The 22,895-nt window shown below is 41.7% G+C and overlaps 1 protein-coding gene across 17 annotated transcripts in view; it reads right to left on the bottom strand.

Moving 5' to 3' along the window:
• col25a1 (collagen type XXV alpha 1 chain) overlaps positions 1-22,895 on the bottom strand; it is a 456,448-nt gene that overhangs the window by 96,068 nt on the left and 337,485 nt on the right. For all 17 annotated transcript variants that reach the window (XR_001322145.2, XR_006760436.1, XR_006760437.1 and 14 more), the window contains one exon: positions 21,432-21,476. Coding sequence is in view for 13 of the 17 variants with exons in the window: in XM_045701252.1 (XP_045557208.1) it covers positions 21,432-21,476 (45 nt within the window). In the remaining 4 variants the exon portion in view is untranslated. The remainder of the gene's footprint in view (positions 1-21,431; positions 21,477-22,895) is intronic.

The raw sequence follows: 22,895 nt of genomic DNA, 5'->3' as shown, positions 1-22,895 counted from the left end.
CTGCAACCTGTCCTGGCTGGAACTGTATGGAGTACCAGTGTTAGCCTATGCTGCTACCAAAGCTAATGGAGAGGACACTGTTTTCCCAACACTGGGGCATAATCTTTTAAATCAACAAAAGTATGTCTACAAGCAGTTGTTACAGCAACAGGAAAATAGTTTCAAGAGATTTGTCCAAATAATGGTGGATTCAACAAACAAAAGAATGGACAATCTGACCAGAGAGGTCCAGGACCTTAAGAAAAGCTTGCAGTTCTCCCTGGGAGAGGTGGATGTCCTGAATGGGACTTGCAGCAGGATGACAACAAACAAGAGATGACAGGAGCACTGTCTGAATCATCATTAACTCTTGAGGGACAATCCAGATGTAATAACATTGTTGTGGATGGCATACCAGAGTCTCCACATGAGAACTGGACTGAGTCTGAGGAGAAAGTGAGAAAAACTATCACAGAAAAGCTGCAGATGGATCATAGGAATATTGAATTGGAGGCTACCACAGGACTGGACAACCTGTGACCAGCTCAGGTGACAGACCAAGGACGATAGTGTTCAAGTTCCTAAGGTTCAAGGACAAGATTGCTGCTCTGGAGAGAGCCAGGAACTTTAGAGGAACCAACATCTTCCTCAATGAGGTCTATTCAGAAGCTGTGCGCCAGAGGCGAAAATAACTTATCCCAGCCATGAAAACTACCAGAGAGAGTGGTGTCGTGTCTTTGGCTATGCCGGATTAAGTGATATTTACATTTACATTTTTACATTTAAGTCATTTAGCAGACGCTCTTATCCAGAGCGACTTACAAATTGGTGCATTCACCTTATGATATCCAGTGGAACAACCACTTTACAATAGTGCATCTAAATCTTTTAAGGGGGGGGTCAGAAGGATTACTTTATCCTATCCTAGGTATTCCTTAAAGAGGTGGGGTTTCAGGTGTCTCCGGAAGGTGGTGATTGACTCCGCTGTCCTGGCGTCGTGAGGGAGCTTGTTCCACCATTGGGGTGCCAGAGCAGCGAACAGTTTTGACTGGGCTGAGCGGGAACTGTGCTTCCTCAGAGGTAGGGGGGCCAGCAGGCCAGAGGTGGATGAACGCAGTGCCCTTGTTTGGGTGTAGGGCCTGATCAGAGCCTGAAGGTATGGAGGTGCCGTTCCCTTCACAGCTTCGTAGGCAATCACCATGGTCTTGTAGTGGATGTGAGCTTCAACTGGAAGCCAGTGGAGAGAGCGGAGGAGCGGGGTGACGTGAGAGAACTTGGGAAGGTTGAACACCAGACGGGCTGCGGCGTTCTGGATGAGTTGTAGGGGTTTAATGGTACAGGCAGGGAGCCCAGCCAACAGCGAGTTGCAGTAATCCAGACGGGAGATGACAAGTGCTTGGATTAGGACCTGCGCCGCTTCCTGTGTGATATGACATGCTAACCTATAAAATTCTTTCTCTGTAATTAATATTACCTGATTAAACTAATCATGTAAATGTAATTAACTAGAAAGTCGGGGCACCACGGAAGAACGTTTATAGAGCTGTTATCTTCCGAATAAACTCTTAAAATACTTAGTAATATTTTACATCGATAGCAGTCAATATTAACCCTTATCTTATTTTCAGTCTCATAATGAAAGTTGTAAATTCTTGGTTATCTTCACGAACCCTGGCTAACAAGTTGAATCAGCAATACAAAATTGGGTTTAATTATTTATTTACTAAATACTTAACCTCTATGGGCTAGGTGGGACGCTAGCGTGCCACCCGTGGTGCACTCCATCAACAGCAGGTGCATTTCAAGAGCGGCAAATTTGAATCCAAATAAATGTCAAAATTCAAATTTTTCAAACATACAACTATTTTACACCATTTGAAAGATAAACATCTCCTTAATCTAACCACGTTTTACGATTTCAAAAAGATTTTACGGCAAAAGCATTAATTTAGAGTATGTTAGGACAGTACATTTACAAGAGTTGTGTGTAATGTTTTGTCAAGTCAAAGACAGGGTCACCAAAACCATAAAACCAGCTAAAATGATGCACTAACCTTTTACAATCTCCATCAGATGACACTCCTAGGACATTATGTTAGACAATGCATGCATTTTTAGTTCTATCAAGTTCATATTTATATCCAAAAACAGCGTTTTACTATGGCATTGATGTTGAGGAAATCGTTTCCTCCAATAACCGGCAGTCAAGTCAGCGTCACAAATTAAATAATTAAAATTAGAAAACATTGGTAAAATATTATATTGTCATTTAAAGAATTATAGATTTACATCTCTTGAACGCAATCAACTTGCCAGATTTAAAAATAACCTTACTGGGAAATCACACTTTGCAATAATCTGAGCACTGCGCCCAGAAAAATACGCGTTGCGATACAGACTAGACGTCATGTTGGGGAGATCTAAAATCGAAAATACTATGTAAATAATCCATTACCTTTGATTCTCTTCATCAGATGTCACTTCCAGGTATCACAGGTCCATAACGAATGTAGTTTTGTTCAAAAAAGCTCATCATTTATGTCCAAAAATCTCCGTCTTGTTAGCACATGATCTAAGCCAGCCGGACTTCTCGTCATGAACGAGGGGAAAAAATATATTTACGTTCGTTCAAACATGTCAAACGTTGTATAGCATAAATCATTAGGGCCTTTTTTAACCAGAACATGAATAATATTCAAGGTGGACGAATGCATACTCTTTTATAACGTATTGGAACGAGGGTACCCAACATGAACTCGCGCGCCAGGTGTCTAATGGGACATCATCGTTCCATGGCTCTTGTTCGGTCAGATCTCCCTCCAGAAGACTCAAAACACTTTGTAAAGGCTGGTGACATCTAGTGGAAGCAATAGGAAGTGCCAAAATATTCCTCAGCCCCTGTGTTTTTCAATGGGATAGGTTTAAAGTCAATACAACACATCAGGTATCCACTTCCTGTCAGAAAATGTCTCAGGGTTTTGCCTGCCAAATGAGTTCTGTTATACTCACAGACACCATTCAAACAGTTTTAGAAACTTTAGAGTGTTTTCTATCCATATATAATAAGTATATGCATATTCTAGTTACTGGGTAGGATTAGTAACCAGATTAAATCGGGTACATTTTTTTTATCCAGACGTGCAAATGCTGCCCCCTAGCCCTAACAGGTTAAACTAATCACACAGAATTACAAATACACAGAATACAATGATGTCATACAGAATTCACCCCTGGTGAACGGAACCTGTATGAAAGCTGGTTACACAAAGGAAAGGGGGTTGGGCTTGAATGAAAGAGCGGGAAGATTTAGGAACACAGAAACAGCAGCTATGCTATCGTAAATACATTATCTTATGCATTCTAAATTACCGCCCATTTGGAAAAGGAAAATGCAATAAATATTTACTCTGAGCTGCGCTTCGGTAGATTGGTCGTAGATGCTGGCCGGGTTGGCCAACAGACCTTCCGTACTCGGAAGAATGTCTCTGGTGGTAAATTGGATACGTGGTGGTATCTTCGTCCGTCTGTTAGACTGGGTCCGTCGTCCGTCCTTTCCTAGCCCACGTCGACAGCGGCCGCTGCTAACTCAACGGCTAGGAAGTATCACTTCTGTAGTGAATAAGCTCAAAGTTCATACCAGTTCATACCATAGCTCACGCCGAGGTTGGCTTAGTTGACATGTGTGTCCTTCTAACGTAGAGGCTGCAGACCTCCCGTACTGGAACAACGGTTATCTTTTCGTCAAAGGCTTATATAGTGGAGAGGGGGTCTGATGTGTTTCATCGTTTATAACCCCTCCTCTTCACAGGGGTGTGCCACTGATCAAGCAGGGCACTTTCCTTATGAAAACCCAAATCTCTCATTTGGAAGCTAAAATTACATTTAATCTCCTAACAAACAATTTCAATATCAAACATTTCAATTGCATAACAATTCCATGTTACTCTGATAACTAGAGGGTGTATACTTTCTCAGGTACAGTTTATGTCGTCCTGTCATCAATCATAATGTCTCAGATGACAACCGAACCTTACATACATACTCATTACGTTCCCAAGCATATTTCCAACTGGTTTAATTACCAAAATATGGTTCCTTTTCCCCATTTGTTTGATGTTCCCAGACTCTCTATATTTAACACAGGCTATTCAAGTCCTTCAGTAGGGTCAGAGAGGGGAAGGGAGAAAGGTATTTATGGGGGGGGGGTCATAAACCTTACCCACAGGCCAACGTCATGACAGTCCCCCCGTGTTGGGTTCAATCTTGCAATTAAACTGCATGTTGTAAACCAACATAAAAATGAACGTGGGTTGTCCTGGTTGTGGATCATCGTTGTGGTCCCCATCTGGCGGTCGACCCGGGTAGGGTGTCTGCAAATGAAGAAATCCGCTCCAAGGCTGGGCAGCAGATGTCCAGTTGGTGGTTGCTATTGCAGTCCCCCCTCTGGTGGTCGACCCGGGTAGGGTCTCTGCAAATGAAGAAGTCCGTTCCATGACTCGGAAGCGGATGTCCGGATTGGGATCGCCGTTCCGGACCCGTCGTCTGGTCGTCCAGACTGGAATATCTGGGCAGTAACTTAGGCAGATGTTAACAACGCACACACACTCATGAAATATATCATTACATTTCCTCCCAAATGAGCGGCGTTGTGGCACTAACTGATGGTTGTATGGGGGAGGTGTTTATGGCTTTATCACTTTCTATGTGCCGAAGAAAATGAAACAAAATGAATGAAAGCATAAACAAAACAAAATATAGTTATGCCACCTTAATCATCTAATTGGACTGTATTCTATCTACGTCCATGGTCTTGGCAAAATGACCCTATCATGGCATTGTCTAATGTCATATTTAGGGATTTCCTAATTTGTGGGGTGGCGCTTAGGGTACTATCCTAAGTTGACAACTACATGATAAGTCTACAGCTGTAAGGCACTAGTTTTGGGCAGTCTACAGTATGACCTATGGACTTCTGGTTAGAAAACTGGTGAGTGCTGTAGAGTCAAAGGACTAGAAGTAAATGTTCAACTTTACTAAGGCTGGTATTTTGCTTGGACCCTTAAGTGATCCTAGCATAAATCCTAATTGGATGTTCCGTTGTGCATGTGCATTTATGCTTACACAATCGCGCATGTCAAGGGAAGAAAACCAAGTATCCTGGCAGATTACAACTTGTTCAGAATGAGTCTGACGTAGTCAGGTAATTTTCAGGTCAATGCCTGGAGGTCAGTCAGAATTGGTGTCAAGGGAGTCTGTAGTAGTTTTTCTACAAGTCACTGTGTCTTCCACTATTGTAGTGGCGGTAGGTATGAAGTCTATTTCATAGCTATGTTATCCACGGAGGAGCTAACCTCACGACGGAAGTACTCTAAGTATTAGACCAGTCGTACGTGGTGTGATCATGGTTCATGACTTCTAATAACTTTTCTCCTGAACGGAGGGTTCTATTTATTAGTGGCATGTGTTAACCATTGGAAGAGTGCACTGGAGATTCCCTTCCCCGTGTTGCACTCTGAGTGACTCCTATGTCGCTATTATCAATAGCAATTTAACTTGTGAGGTTACTAATCCTCTTACTGAGTGTTGCTGGACTGACTGTGGTATTGGTACTGGTATTCAAGGGGTCCAGTTGTCCTACCGATTTATTCTGAAATATTATCTACCGGAACACATGATTGGAGCATATTACTAGTTGTATTGTAGTTGAACCTACACATGGCAAGGAATGATTATTGTTGCCATTTGTTTTGGAGGTGGACAAGTCCATTGGACTTCCTTTACGACCAGTGTGGTACACCTCAGTACTATCTTAGATGTGTTCTAAGATAATCCCCGTCTAGGGGCCTGTCTGCTCCTCATTGTTCTCATAGGGGAGTTTACAACTAGATTTGATTTATGCTCTGGTGGCCTCGTACGGTGTTGTCCGTAGTCTCGACCCCCCCCACCGGCCTCGATGAGGCTCATCATGGGTCTGGGCTACTATTCCCCCCCTTTGTGTCTCGGGACCCCCCCACCAGCAGGTGGTGTTGGTGTCCGAGGCGCAAACGAAAAGGTCGGACCCTATGTACGAGTTGTCAGTGGCCGCGTTATTATGAGAATGGCTGTAACGTTTCAACCAAATCTCCTGGTGTTTGTGCTTCAACACCCTCAGTGGCTGCCGAGGTCTGTCAGTCACCACCGCGTCCGCGTGTGGCAACCTCTTCAGTACCTGCAAACTGAGACGAGGATATCGGTCAGTGATATCGCAAAGTGTTTCACCAGTGGGAGTCATCGGGTCAGTTGCTGGACTGACGCCATTAGTGTCATTGTAAGGGGTGACAGTCCCCAACAAAGCAGAAGGTGTATCATCGGAAGCAGAGTGTACTCTGCGCATCAATGTTTTTCTTGCTGAGACGGCCGCAGTGCTTGCAGAAGTGTCCGAAGGGCAAGAGAAGTTCATCTCAACTACCGTATTGCACGACTGCAAGGAGGAGGGAAGTTGCTCATTCACAGAGACAGCTGGCTCGAAATCATGAAAAGAATGGTCAATCAGATTGGCTGATGGAATGTGTCGAGATATCGTAATATCTCCTTGGATCGGATTCTGCACCAAGAGGTTTCTAAACGTCTTTTTCCCAAGGGGTGCTTTCGACAGATACCCCTCGTGAATGACTGCGTTGCAGCTAGCGTTAGGGGAAGACAGTTTGGTCAGTGGGGAAGGCACTGTGGCCTGTGACCATACCTGGTTGGTTTTCCAATCCATCAATGGGAGTAATCGATCCATCAAGTCTGCTCCAAGTAGCAGGGGTACAGTTTCGAGGCTGGTAACATACACAGGGTGAACGAGCGATACGTCCTTGAAGTGTAGTTTCAGCATGACTCTCAACGTGAGAGGCGAGGTAGTCTGAGTGACCCCTCGAAGTGTAGTGTCGCATCGTTCCACTTTTAACCAACGTTTAGTTGGCTTCAAAGCCCTTTTGAGATCATCAAACAATGTTTGAGAGATGAGTGATATTGTCGGACCCGAATCAATTAGCGCATGACAAGTTAAGCAGTCCTCCAGGACTGTTTCCAGGTATGGCCGTTTAGATTCGTGGTTAGTGGACATATTCCCCACAAAGTGGAGTGGTCGTTCGCAACGACGTGATGTGCCATTTCTGTTCAAGGTGGAAGCAGATTGACTTTTCCGATTTTGAGTGGGCTTGGCTTTAACGAAGCGTTTTACCTTTTTCTTCGCAACTTTTGTATCAGAGTATACAGACAAAGCCCAGGGGCTTGTTTCTTGATCAAGCGGGCCCTGGCTAGGGTCTTGAAAGAGAGCGGGAGAAATTTGAACTTTAACGTCCTTGCTATGGGTGTTAATTTCTGCGGACCTGGTGTCCGGTAATTCCCCGTCTAGTCCTTGTGACTTATCTTTTACCCTTTTCTCAAATTGTTCTCGCTTTAGTTCTTCCCGTAGTGGGACTTCTGGAGAACATTGGTCTACGTTTTGATCGCCCTTCAACCCTTTGTTACCCTTGTGCTCTGACACTTTGTGTGGGTTGGGTGCAGGAACGTAGCGAACAGGTCGATTGTAGCGGTAGTCGTTTTGAAGGCGACGTACTTTACAGTTATTTCGACCGCGGTGGTTATTGGAATCATGGTTTCGTGGTAGAAACTGTTGTGGTGCGTCATCTCTCGACGCTCCAATACCTGATAATGCACCCTCTAACTGGAGTGAGTGCTCCTGGTCAAACTTCAAAACCGAGTGGTCAGGGCTCTTAGTGTTGCGAGCTTTTGATGCCTCAAAAGCTGTGCTTGCAAGCTCTCTGAGTTGTAAGATAGGCAAGCCAACGTGGGCTGCAGGGCCCAAGTAGGTAATGAAGGTGGGATACATGTTCGACAGAAACATTTGTTTGAATGGTAACAGCTCTTCCATTCCTGTTTCTGTGAGTAGGCCAAAGTAAACTGAACGAAGCCTATGATAGAAAGCTTGTGGGTGTTCGTTCCGAGCTTGTTTGACCGTGTTAGCCAGTGAGCTATCGTGTTTGCGAGTCGCAGAACCACTGAATTCTAATTTCAAAGCTGTGGCAAGTTTAGCGTAGTCATTTAGCACGTGTTGCTGTTGTAGACGAATGAACCTTGTCACGTGTCTATTCGACGTTCGCTTCAACAGGTAAACCCTGTCAGAACCCGTAGCATTCGGGTAGCCACCCAACGCGTCCTCTATGTCAGCTAGGAACCTCTCAGTATCGTTTGGCTGACCTGGAACGGGGTCAAAGGTGGGGAAATTCTTGACGAGTTTGTCAAGGTATTCCGCGCCAAGCGGGCGGAGAGGGTTGGCTTCATCCTGTGGAGAAATTGGGGCCGACAGGCCAAGAGGAGAAGGCAAGCTTTGGCTTTGTTGGCCAAGAGGCTCCATATTACTCAGTGCCGAATGGCCAAGAGGAGAAGACTGAGGGACACATGATGGAGGCAATGTCTGAAACCTATCGTCTTCACTCCTTTGAGTACCGGACTCCGGTTGCTTGGATGGGTAGTCATGCTGTAGAGCGTGACCATTCTGGACTTTTTCCAGATGGTACCTAAGGGTGGTCTTCTGCTGCATTGCAGAGTCCACTTGAGCGCTTAGAGTACCGATTTTGGACACGTGAGTGTCACCTCTGCTCCTTTCGGTCTCAAACTTATCTGTCATGGTTTGCAGATAGAGGTCTCGAGTACGGAGCGAGAGATTCAGTGATGAGATTTCCTCTGCTTGTTTAGAAATCAATATTTCCATCCTCATCACCTGAATTCTCTCATCATACAATTGGTCAGCGACTTCAATAAGTTCTGCTGATTTGTCATCCAACTTTGTCATTGTGTTCATCAACTGATCGTCTTTGGTCTGCAGAATTTGGAGTAGAACATTGTTACCTTGAGTAACGTTCAACAAAACTGCCTGCATGTTATCTAATTGTGCGCTCCTGTTTATAGATAACTCGACAGATTTATCTAATTTGGATTGGACTACATCGTATTTAGTTTTGGCTAAATCGAGTTGTTCCTGCAGATGATGATTTTGTTGGAGAGTTTGTGCTCGTTCATCGTCATAAGTATTTGTAATTACTTTTAATTGTTCCGATTTCAAACGCAGTTCCTCGACTAGCAGAATGTTTTCATTTCCTGCTTTTGTCAATAGTTGCTCAGTTCTCTCCACCTGTGCCCTCATGTTAGCCATGTCTTGCACGTGCTTCAGCTGTGCACTGTGGTATTGGACCGATGCCAACCTTTGATGGCGATACATAAGTGCTAAAGTGGAGAGAACAGTCACAAAGCCTGTATTTGATGGTTGATTTTGGAGAGCGTTAGCAATATGGGCTGTTGTTTTTCTAATGGCATAATTAGGGTTGGTATCACTGCTGAGGTCAGAGATAAATCCTTTTATGGGTGGAGGTTCACTAATTAGCGGAGGAGTGGTGACCACCTCCTTTGGTAGCTTGCACATTATTAGAAAAATTTAGAGGAAAAATTTTCCTATTTTTTTTTCAATGTTTGGGTTTGGAATTCATTGGAAGCTGCAAAGACAAGTTTAATCTATTTATAGATGTTGACGATCCATCAGTACTGTACCAGTAATGTGGAAGTTGGACGTGAATGAATTTGCAAAAGCAAATTGAATTAATTAATCAATGCCAATGATTAATCCTACCTGGGTAGGCTATCTGGGTATTAAACTTGAATTAAGCTGAGGTTGCTTCATCCAGGTTAATATGGGAAGTTTAAAAGTGTCTCATTTGATTGCAAGAACATTAAGGTATGTTCAACAATTTAACTTATTAAATTGAATGAGATGATAATCCATACAATCTCCATTGATTGGATATCATAAGTGTAAACAGTAGATCAAATGTTGGGAACACTCCCCACTATGGTACACTTCTTCCTTGGGCCAAAGCCACATGGGATTCCCGCTGGGGCGGGACTTCTGTCAGTACTGGATTACTGAATGGGTTTTGCAAAAACCAAATTTTACTGATTGATCCATTTTAATGATAAATCAAACCTGTATAGGTTATTTGGAATTTAAACTTTAATTAACCTGAGAGGTTTATTCATCTAGGTTAATGTGGAAAAAAGATTACAATGTCTCATTTAGAAAACTCATCAATTTGGATATTATTTAAAATTGAGAATGTAAATCTGGCAATTTCACTTATTAGTTCAATTGAATAAGACATCGATATCCGTCTGGATATCACGAGTAACGACTTGAGTGTCACCTGACTAATTCTACTTGAAGGAAAGTACTGGTGACTCTTCAGAGGTCCCTGCTGGCACGCACTGAAATCAAACGGAAGTACCCAGGGCGGGACTTTCGTTCCGCAAGTCGGATGAATTACAATGTGGCACAAAACAAAATGGCTGTTTTCCCTTTTGTTAGCTTAGCATCTCGAGCAAGCTAATGCTACTTTATGCCTGAAAAATGCTCAACATAGGATTCCCTTGGCAAGGGAAAGGTTTTACTTATAACGTATTATGTTCAAACCCTTTTCGGCGACATTTGACGATGTTTTAACCGGAACTCGCGGCAAACAACAAAATGCACTGTGGTCTACTCGCATCGAAACGCGAGAGAGACAGAGAGATACTTATCGCTGATCAAGCTAATCTCTCCTAAATTTCAATCGGCTGGCTCTTTGTCCTCGCTCGAGAAATTAATAATGACCTAGCCAACACGCGTCTGAAACGCGAGAGGCAGAAATACTTAGCGTTTGGCCAAACGCGCTATTTCTCAGATAGCTTTATCAGCCATCATACATGAATGTATAGTTTATCCTCTTGACGTTACCCTAGGATAGGGGGCGCCACAGCGCATTTTGGAATAAATTCGTGCCCATTTTCAACAGCCTAGTAATCAAACTCAGAAGCTAGGATATGCATATAATTAATACCTGTGGATAGAAAACACCCTAAAGTTTCTAAAACTGTTTGAATGGTGTCTGTGAGTATAACAGAACTCATATGGCAGTCAAAACCCCGAGACCAATTGAAACAGGAAGTGGAATTCTGAATTGTGGACTCAACTTCACGTCGTTGCCTATTATTCACACCGTGAACTATCGCTATTTGAGCACTTCCTATTGCTTCCACAAGATGTCGCCAGTCTTTACAAAGTGTTTTGAGCCTTCTAGTGTCGAAACTCAGTGAATGAGACGCGTTGGAAATTGGTCACAGGGGGAGGGCCATCACCATTATGACGCCGGCGGCCCTGTCTACCCCCACCTTTGGAAACGTTTTGAAACACAATGAAATCGTCCCCCTCGAATCTTATTGGCTCTCTTGTTGAAACAGGCCCTGCAGATTTATGTTATACAACGTTTGACATGTTTGAACGAACCTAAATGGGAAAAAATTGTTTTTTTCCGACACGGCTGTCCCGCGGCCGGCAGAGCTTTTGGATACAGCCTTCAGACGCGCTAACAACAGCAAGCTAATGGAACATAAAGGATGGACTTTTTCGACCGAAAATACATCTGTTGTGGACCTGGGATTCCTGGAAGTGCTTTCTGATGAAGACAACTAAAGGTAAGGGATTATTGACAATATTATACAACATTAGATGTGATATGCGATTGTTCCAAGATGGCGCCGAGCTGTATTTACTAGCTCATTTTCTGAGTATCGCATCCCCTTTTATCGCTAAGTGTGATTACCCAGTAAAGTTATTTTTAAATCTGGTATGACAGGTGCTTTCAAGAGATATTCATCTATAAATCTTAGAATGACAATATTACATTTTAAACATGTTTTCGAATAGTAATTCAGTAAATTGTAGCACTGTTTCATCGGATGCTTTTGACGGGAAAATAGTTAGTCAACGTCAGACGCCGATGTAAAATGCTGTTTTCATATATAAATATGAACTTTATTGAACAAAAGAATGCATGCATTGTGTAACATGATGTCCTAGGTGTGTCATCTGATGAAGTTTGTAAAAGGTTAGTGCTGCATTTAGCTGTTCTTTGGTTATTTGTGATGCATGTGGTTGGTCGGAAAATGGCTATGTTGCTGCTTTTTACGATAGACTCCTCTAACATAATCTAATGATTTGTTTTCGTGGGTCGACGTGGGTCGATTCAGGAGAGGTGTATCTATAAAACGATATGAGACAGTCCTATATTTGAAAAAAAAAATATAAAATTTTGTTATGCTAATGTCGCTAAGAGTTTTCCCTGGATTTTGATCCCGCTTGCGGGACGAGACGCTGAAGAGGTTTTAAGCTACCCACTGACTACGTCAGAGCACAACACGGAGGCGATTCTCCAGAGCACACACGCACCAATAATTCCGGTCTACAATTCCCATAATGTATATAATCAACTTGGTATATTATGTAATCTGCTTTTCAATTTTATATATGCTGAATCAAAATGAAAGCGTCATCCTATTTTAGATTCCTCGCACGGGGGCTCCAATATGTGTTATCAAAATTACCCAAACGTGCGGCCTAGTTTTAGAGTCCACACAGGGTGCGCCAAAATGTCTGTTCAGACCCTTTTCGGATCATTGAACAATGTTAAATTCTTAGGAAGCAGAGTATACTCTGGGCTAACAAGTGGAGAAGGCATTGTAAAATTTGGTTTAATTATTTATTTACTAAATACTTAAACTAATCACACAGAATTACAAATACACAGAATACAATGATGTCATACAGAATTCACCCCTAGTGAACGGAACCTGTATGAAAGCTGGTTACACAAAGGAAAGGGGGTTGGGCTTGAATGAAAGAGCGGGAAGATTTAGGAACACAGAATTAGCAGCTATGCTATCGTAAATACATTATCTTATGCATTCTAAATTACCGCCCATTTGGAAAAGGAAAATGCAATAAATATTTACTCTGAGCTGCGCTTCGGTAGATTGGTCGTAGATGCTGGCCGGGTTGGCCAACAGACCTTCCGTACTCGGAAGAATGTCTCTGGTGGTAAATTGGATACGTGGTGGTATCTTCGTCCGTCTGTTAGACTGGGTCCGTCGTCCGTCCTTTCCTAGCCCACGTCGACAGCGGCCGCTGCTAACTCAACGGCTAGGAAGTATCACTTCTGTAGTGAATAAGCTCAAAGTTCATACCAGTTCATACCATAGCTCACGCCGAGGTTGGCTTAGTTGACATGTGTGTCCTTCTAACGTAGAGGCTGCAGACCTCCCGTACTGGAACAACGGTTATCTTTTCGTCAAAGGCTTATATAGTGGAGAGGGGGTCTGATGTGTTTCATCGTTTATAACCCCTCCTCTTCACAGGGGTGGGCCACTGATCAAGCAGGGCACTTTCCTTATGAAAACCCAAATCTCTCATTTGGAAGCTAAAATTACATTTAATCTCCTAACAAACAATTTCAATATCAAACATTTCAATTGCATAACAATTCCATGTTACTCTGATAACTAGAGGGTGTATACTTTCTCAGGTACAGTTTATGTCGTCCTGTCATCAATCATAATGTCTCAGATGACAACCGAACCTTACATACATACTCATTACGCTCCCAAGCATATTTCCAACTGGTTTAATTACCAAAATATGGTTCCTTTTCCCCATTTGTTTGATGTTCCCAGAATCTCTATATTTAACACAGGCTATTCAAGTCCTTCAGTAGGGTCAGAGAGGGGAAGGGAGAAAGGTATTTATGGGGGGGGGTCATAAACCTTACCCACAGGCCAACGTCATGACAGTGGGGACATTGCTTACATCCACTAATTGTCCATCCTCCCTCCCAAAAGCCTGGGAGGAGTGATTAAGCCTAGCTTCCGGGTCAATAGCTTCAGCCCCATATCTCTTACACACACACTCACTAACTGACACTCACAAGTGCCTGATTATCTGGCTAATAGAGTCAGTCAATGTTATTTTCTTCCGTTGTTATCCCTGATAAGCTACCCAGAAAAGGGCATTAGTATGGGCTATTTTTAGCCCTTTCCTGGGTAGCTTATCGGAGAGACATATTATGGAGAAAAAAAAACTAAGCATGAAAAGAACATTGTTCAATAACGTGCTAACATCAGACAACATTCATTCGGCCATCACTGAGACTCACTTGCATAGTTCCTTTGATACAGCAGTAGCAATACAGGACACAAAGACAAGGAGGTTCTAGTCAGAAAATACACCTTTACTGGGCAATATAAAATAAACATAACATTTTGTTATGTTTATTTTCGCATCCGTGCCCCGGGAGCTTCATTCCCATCTGTAAGCTTACTTCCTGCCTCTCAATTTTCCTCCCACGGTGTGCCACAGTCCTCCATTTGTGGCCTGCACGGCTGGTTGACCCCTAATTGGTGCAATCAGCGTCGGCATGCCCAGCCCGGGTACTCCCAGCAGAGGGAGTCAACGTTGCGGCACGTACCTCCACTCTATCACCAACCCCCCGGGTAGACCTCCCGGGATATCACAATGTTAAGAGCCATATTCGTGTAAAGGATTTCATGTCTAATACTGTCAAAGTGTTGCGGTTGCAAGTTCACCTACCTCATCTAAAGCCTCTTATTTTGGGGTGCTGCTATAGGCCAAGTGCTAACAGTCAGTATCTGGATAATATGTGTGCACTGCTTGATAATGTGTGTGATGTTAAGAGAGAGGTCTATTTTCTGGCTGACCTGAATATGGACTAGTTTTCATCAAGCTGTTCGCTCAAGAGGAAGCTTCTCACTGTAACCAATGCCTGTAATATAGTTCAGGTTATCAATCAAACTACCAGAGTGTTTACAAATAGTACAGGAACAAAATCATCCAGGTACATTAATATTTTTCTTTACTACTGGTGTAGAACTTTGTTATAAAGCTGTGTCTACAACCATGGGAGAGAAATTAGGAAAAGGGAGTTGCAAATAAGTCTGGCTGCTCATGTGATTGGCAGACATATTGTAAATTGAGAAATTGTGTCATTCATGCATAAAATACCTAATAATGAAAGAAAAACATAGTAATTTAGAATTGGGTAAAGTTAATGTGGAAAAAGTGTCCATCAATAACAAGAAACCACCTGGTATTGACAACCTAGATGTAAAATTACTGAGGATGGTAGCAGACTATATTGCCACTCCTATTTGCCACATCTTCAATCTGAGCCTGGACAATCACTTGTGATTCCGCTCCCCAAGAAAGGTAACGCTTCCTTTACTTGCTCTAATAGCCAATCAATTAGCTGCTAGTTCTTAGCAACATGTTAAAAACATTGTATTTGACATGTACTGCACTGACGCAAATGTCTAATGATTGGCTGAAAGACATGTATAATAAGAAGATTGTGGGAGCTGTATTGTTAGATTTTAGTGCAGCCTTTGATATTATTTACCATCATTTGTTTTTGAAAAATGATTTATCGAATAGAACACAGAGGGCTTTCTTTAACGTAAAACATGTAAAGTGTGGTATTCTCCAAGAGAGCTGTCTTGGTCCTTTACTCTTCTCAATTTTTCTAATGATCTACCACAAGCCTTAAACAAAGTATGCAGATGATTCAACACTATACATGTCAGCATCAACAGCTAGTGAAATAACTAGCTGTAGCACTAACTGTAGTGCTGTCTTAGGCGTCTCAAGGTACAGATATTGCAATTTTTTTCCCTGGCCGCATCAGCAGTCCTCATGCCTCCTTGCAGCATGCCTAAGGCATGTTCACGCAGATGAGCTGGGACCCTAGCCATCTTTCTTTTGGTGTTTTTCCAAGTCAGTAGAAAGGCCTCTTCAGTGTCCTAAGTTTTCATAACTGTGACCTTAATTGCCTACCGTCTGTAAGCTGCTAGTGTCTTAACGACCATTCCACAGGTGCATGTTCATTAATAGTTTTTGGTTAATCGAACAAGCATGTGAAAGTGTTTAAACCCTTTACAATGAAGATCTGTGAAGTTATTTGGCTTTTTACGATTCATCTTTGAAAGACAGGGTCCTGAAAAAGGGACGTTTCTTTTTTTGCTGAGTTTATTTTTAGGGATCACCTAAAAGATCATTTAGAAAATCTGTGGAGGGAGCTGAAGGTTTGAGTTGCCAAACGTCAGCCTCGAAACCTTAATGACTTGGAGAAGATCTGCAAAGAGGAGTGGGACAAAATCCCTCCTGATATGTTTGCAAACCTGGTGGCCAACTACAAGAAACGTCTGATCTCTGTGATTGCCAACAAAGATTTTGCCACCAAGTACTAAGTCATGTTTTGCAGAGGGGTCAAATACTTTTTTCCCTCATTAAAATGCAAATCAATTTATAACATTTTTGACATACGTTTTTCTGGATTTTTTGTTGTTGTTATTCTCTCTCACTGTTCAAATAAACCTACCATTAAAATTATAGACTGATCATTTCTTTGTCAGTGGGAAAACGTACAAAATCAGCAGGGGATCAAATACTTTTTTCCCTCACTGTAAAACATTACATCATATAACATTATTACACCACTACATATCTACAATACAAAATGTATAATACCACCATATAACAATATTAGAATGTACGTGTGTGTAGACTGCGTGTGCTAACACTTGTATGCGTGTGTCGACCTAGTGTGTGTCTTCACGGTTCCCGTTGTTCCATAAGGTGTATTTCTACCTGTTTTTTTAAATTTGATTCTACTGCTTGCATCAGTTACCTGATGTGGAGTAGAGTTCCATGTAGTCATGGCTCTATGTAGTACTGTGCGGCTCCCATAGTCTGTTCTGGACTTGGGGATTGTGAAGAGACCTCTGGTGACATGTTTGTAATGTATGCATGGGTGTCTGAGTGCTAGTAGTTTAAACAAACAGCTCGGTACATTCAGATTGTCATTCCGCTTGTCAACACAAGTAGTGATGAATTCAATCTCTCTTCCACTTTGAGCCATGAGAGATTGACATGAATATCATTATTGTTAGCTCCCTGTGTATTTTTAAGGGCCAGCTGTGCTGCCCTGTTCTGAGCCAACTGTAATTTTCCTAAGTCCCTCTTTGTGGCACCTGACCACACTACTGAACAGTAGTCCAGGTGCGACAAAACTAGGGCCTGTAGGACCTGCCTTGTTGATAGTGTTGTTAAGAAGGCAGAGCACCGCTTTATTATGGAAAGACTTCTCCCCATCTTTGCTACCAAGCAGTTTAATCACCTCAACTTGCTCAATTTCCACATTATTCATTACAAGATTTAGTTGAGGTTTAGGTTTTAGTGAATGATTTGTCCCAAATACAATGCTTTAAGTTTTTGAAATATTTAGGACTAACTTATTCCTTGCCACCCATTCTGAAACTAACTGCAGCTTTTTGTTAAGTGTTGCAATCATTGCAGTCGCTGTAGTAGCTGACCTGTATAGTGTTGAGACATCCGCATACATAGACACACTGGCCTAACTCAAAGAGTGCTGAAAGTCTGTTGTACATTTTTTTTTACTGTAAAATAGTACTGGAAGTGGTCATACACAATTTCTTTCAAAAGTTTACTCCGGGTTGGTAACAGGCTGATTGGTCGGCTATTTGAACCAGTAAAGGGGGCTTTACCATTCTTTGGTAGCGGAATTACTTTTGCTTCCCTCCAGCACTGAGGGTGCACACTTTCTAGTAGGCTTAAATTGAAGATATGGCAAATAGGAGTGGCAATATTGTCCGCTATAATATTGTACAAATCATTCCATAAGTACTAGACGTTAACTGAATCTGGTAATGAATGATGTGGCTGTTATGAAAGTAGAGGCAACTAAACTTCTTTGTGTTACCATAAACTGTCATGGTGAAGGCATATTGATTCGATTGTTGTAAAGATGGGTAAAAGTATGTCTGCAAGAAAGAGGAGCTCTGCATTTTTAACACCACATTCTACCAAACAAGTCCTGCAGGCTCTGGTTTTATCACATCTTGCCCGGTTATACGGTCAGGTGCTGAAAAAACGACCTAGGAAAGCTGCAGCTGGCCCAGAACAGAGCAGTATGTCTTGCTTGTCACTGTAACCAAAGGGCTAATAGAAAGATTGACTGTATTGCTTCTTGTTTTTATGTCCCATAGGGCGGCGCACAATTGGCCCAGCGTCGCCCAGGTTTGGCCGGGGTCGGCCGTCATTGTAAATTATAATTTGTTCTCTACCGACTTGCCTAGTTAAATAAAGGTTAAATAAAAAAAATTTAAATAAATAAAATGAGAAATATTAGTGTTGAAAATTCCAAATTGTCTGTATAATCAACTTACATAGCTCTGACAGACATACTTACAGTGCCTTGCAAAAGTATTCATCCCCCTAGTCGTTTTTCCTATTTTGTTGCATTACAACCTGTAATTTAAATACATTTTTATTTGGATTTCATGTAATGGACATACACAAAATAGTCCAAATTGGTATAGTGAAATTAAAAAAATAACTTGTTTCAACATTTTTTTTTTAAATTCTTAAAAGAAAAGACATCAAAACTATAACACATGGAATAACACATGGAATCATGTAGTAACCAAAAAAGTGTTAAACAAATCAAAATATATTTTATATTTGAGATTATTCAAAGTAGCCAACCTTTGCTTTGATGACAGCTTTGCACATTCTTGGCATTCTTTCAACCAGCTTCTTGAGGTAGTCACCTGAAATGTACTTCAATTAACAGTTGTGCCTTGTTAAAAGTTAATCTGTGGAATTTATTTTCTTCTTAATGCATTTGAGCCAATCAGTTCTTGTGGCAAGGTAGTGGTGGTATACAGAAGAAAGCCCTATTAGGTAAAAGATGAAGTCTGTATTATGTCAAGAACAGCTCAAATAAGCAAAGAGAAACGACAGTCCATTATTACTTTAAGACATGAAGGTCAGTCAATCTGGAAAATTTCAAGAACTTGGAAAGTGTCTTCAATTGCAGTCACAAAAACCATCAAGTGCTGGCTCTCATAAGGACCACCACAGAGAAAACCCAGAGTTACCTCTGCTGCAGAGGATAAAATCATTAGAGTTACCAGCCTCAGAAATTGCAGCCCAAATAAATGCTTCACATCGTTCAAGTAATAGATAGTAGGAGACTGCGTGAATCAGGCCTTCATGGTTGAATTTCTGCAAAGAAACCACTACTAAAAGGACACCAATAAGAAGAAGAGATTTGCTTGGGCCAAGAAACACGAGCAATGGACAATAGCACTTTGGAAATCTGTCCTTTGGTCTGATGAGTCCAAATGTGATATCTTTGGTTCCAAACACCGTGTCTTTGTGAGACGCAGAGTAGGTGAACAGATGATCTTCGCATGGGTGGTTCACACCGTGAAGCATGAAGGTGACACTCTCTGTGATTTATTTAGAATTCAAGGCACACTTAACCAGCATGGCTACCACAGCATTCTGCAGCGATACGCCATCCCATCTGGTGAGCGCTTAGTGGGACTATCATTTGTTTTTCAACAGGACAATGACCCAACACACCTCCAGGCTGTGTAAGGGCTATTTGACCAAGAAGGAGAGTGGTGGAGTGCTGCATCAGATGACCTGGCCTCCACAATCATCCAACCTCAACCCAATTGAGATGGTTTGGGATGAGTTGGACTGCAGAGTGAAGGAAAGGCAGCCAACACGTGCTCAGCATATGTGGGAGCTCCTTCAAGACTGTTGAAAAAGCATTCCTCATGAAACTGATTGAGAGAATGCAAAGCTGTCAAGGCAAAGATTGGCTCATTTGAAGAATCTCAAATGTGAAATAAAACACTTTTTTGGTTACAGGATTCCATATGTGTAGTTTTGATGTCTTCACTATTATTCTACAATGTAGAAAATAGTCCAAATAAAGAAAAATCCTTGAATGAGTAGGTATGCCCAAACTTTTGACTGGTACTGTATCTATGGGCCATGGTTTTTAACAGGGTGGCACTTTATGTACAGTACTGTACTGTATGATGCACCTCTGTTGATTGGATAGAAGTCACTTAGATTCGATTGATATTATCTGAGGTGTTCTAAAATACATCCATACAGGCAACCATTGACCTCTTGAGGCAGATCGTCTCTAATTGAGAAACAACCCTGACTCCATCTGTTACCAGAAACAATTAGCCCATTTATATTTTAGCCCCATAACAACATTAACCCTTCAGACAAGCAATTATTTGTCCTAAAACCACTTGGAGGCTGCATGGAGTTGTATGACTTAAGGTAAGTCTACAAGGTGAGGCAATCTCTGGTTAAAAGGTTTAATAAACCATGTTTATTTGGAAGTCCAAGCAGTGTTAACATGAATAGGAGTGATGCACTGTTCCAAACATCTTGAGGTTTCACCATGTTCAAATCAAACATTGAGTAAATAGTTACATAGTGAGCATGGGAAACATTGAGTTTCCCATGCAATGCTAATTAAACTCATAAATCGTGCAATTATCTATAATCTTTATGTCAAGTAATTGACATAACGATGATGGAATATTGTCATAATGATGATGTAATTTGATTAAAATCACTTAACTCCTACCTAATAATGTTCTGTTCTGGGATACATACTTTTGAGGTAGATTTATTGACTTATTGAATATCGTTGCATTTGGTCAAACAGAATTCTATCCATCAGTGTACTAAGACCAGGCTGCAAACTGGTTGGGCGGCTGTTAGAGCCAGCAAAGGGTGCTTTACTATTTTTAGGCAGTGGAATTACTTTAGCTTCCTTCCACGCTTGTGGAAACACACATTCCTTTAGGCTTTGGTTAAAGATATAGCAAATAGGGGTACCATTCTTAATAGTTTCCCATCAAGGTTGTCTATACCTGGTGGCTTATCATTATTATATCATTCTTTTCATTGTGTTTTATGTCATTTATCTTGGTTTGGTAATGTAATTTCTTCTTCTTTTTGTTAAGTTTAGTCACAACATTTCTCAATTTACAGTGTATGTCAACCAATCAGCTGAGAGAAAAAAAAGTGAGAGCAGTCCATCAAGTGTGTGTGTGTGTAAGTGTGCGTGTCCTGCGGGGCCGACCCTACGAACCCACAGGCATGGCTCTCTCATCCCTTCCAGGCTTTTGGGAGGAAGGATGGACAATGAGCCTGTCATAGCGGATGTAAGCAATGTCCTGACGTGCTCTGGCAGCTTTCATGACTGGGATAAGTTGTTTCCTCTTCTGGTGCACAGCTTCAGGATAGTCCTTGTTGAGGAAACATCATGTTCTTGGCTCTGACCTAAACCTCAGCTGGAGTTGTGTATAAAGGGTGTGACCATTGAGCAAGTTGAAGAAGCTAAACTCCTAGGTACATTGGATGGTCAATTATCATGGTCATGCCATATTGACAAAGTTGTTGGAAAAATGGAGAGGGTTCTGTTATAAAAAGATGCCTCATAGTCGTGTGATTCACTCAGAATTTGAATTCATTAGCATGTCACTCAGTAAATCTACGCCCCCTAAGTTCCAAACAGTCCCACACTGTTACCAGGCTCTATGCATCAGCCTGGGGACAAGGTTAGGTAATCTGCAAATAAAGCTATTGAAATCTGTCATCTACCTATGTGTCACATCTATCAGGTCTTCCTCTATAACAATGATCTTACCTTCAGCCCATCAACACCTGGGATGCCAGGAGGCCCGAGGGGACCCTGTAAAAAACACAAAACAAACACTTCTAAGACATTCCATTTTTTATATAACACATAGTATGCTTGCATGTGTCTTCGGGAAGGTGACTATGATGTGCTGTCTTAAGTATATGTCTATATATGTTTTTCCCTGTTAAGACTAGTTGTATCATGATTTAATGAAAGGTGTCATATGCAGAGTGACATAACTTCTCAGTGTTGACTGATTATTTGACAGTTCAGACTTATGGCTGCACTAAAACCCCTTGTGCTCAACTCCGACTTTCTGTGGCTCACCTTCAAGTCTATTTGACAAATGCCTAAAGCATGACTAGGGCTGTGGTAGTCATGAAATTTTGTCATCCGGTGATTGTCAAGCAAGTAACTGCCGGTCTCCCAGTAATTGACCGTTAATTAACAAACACATTTTGTCACGACTTCCGTCGAAGTCGGCTCCTCTCCTTGTTCAGGCGGCGTTTGGCGATCGACGTCACCGGCTTTCTAGCCATCGCCGCTCCATTTCTCATATATCCATTTGTTTTGTCTTGTTCCATACACACCTGGTTTTCATTCCATAATCACACTGCATGTATTTAGTGCTCTGTTCCCCTCCATGTCTTTGTGTGTAATTGTTTATTGTTATGTGGGTATCGTCAGGTGCTATACTTTTGTTAAGTTCCGTGTTTTTGGCACGCTTATGTTGTTATGTGCTGTCATTTTTTGACCGGAATTAAAGTGCGCCTATTTACTACCTTCTGATCTCCTGCACCTGACTTCGCATCCGTACACACCCTTGACACATTTAGCATCTCATGGCTTCCACACAAAGCCTACAAGCCACTGATGCAAACCTTTGGAACATCTACATTTTAAAAAGTAGAATAAATCCATGTAATATAGGCTAGCCCATCACAATAAATCCCTTATTTATTTTAGACAGGTCTAGAGAAACATGACATGAAAAAATGTAGTCTATTTCAGAAGAACATAATAGAGTTGTCCTTATGATAGGCCCTGATCTGGCTATGCCATATTGTTGTAGGCAACACTAGTTCATTTAGCAGACAAGATTTGCTTAGAATTCCGTTGCATTATTTTATATTATTTTATAGTATGTAGAATAAAATTAAACAAAGCTGAATAAAATAGGATATTTTCTCAAAACGATTTGAGGGAGTGCACACCTGTGGCTATTCTTTGTTGAGCGGTCAACAAAGAAACAGATACTCCTATATGTTTAATTTACAGCTCTTTTTTAACTTTAGTTGTGATGCAAATGTTGGGCTATATGTTTGGATTTTCAATACATTCTAAGGCTGCATGATACGACTCCAATGATGATATGAAAAAAGTTGCATGAACTCTGCTTTGCTTTTTGCGCAGGCTGTACACACTTCATTAGTCTCTCATTCACAATTTGACAAGCACTTGATAATGCCT

This window comes from Salmo salar, chromosome ssa18 (assembly GCF_905237065.1).
Source record: "Salmo salar chromosome ssa18, Ssal_v3.1, whole genome shotgun sequence".
Taxonomy (NCBI): Eukaryota; Metazoa; Chordata; class Actinopteri; order Salmoniformes; family Salmonidae; genus Salmo; species Salmo salar.
Note: the sequence above shows the minus strand (reverse complement) of the source record. Positions and strands in the feature narration are given on the sequence as shown.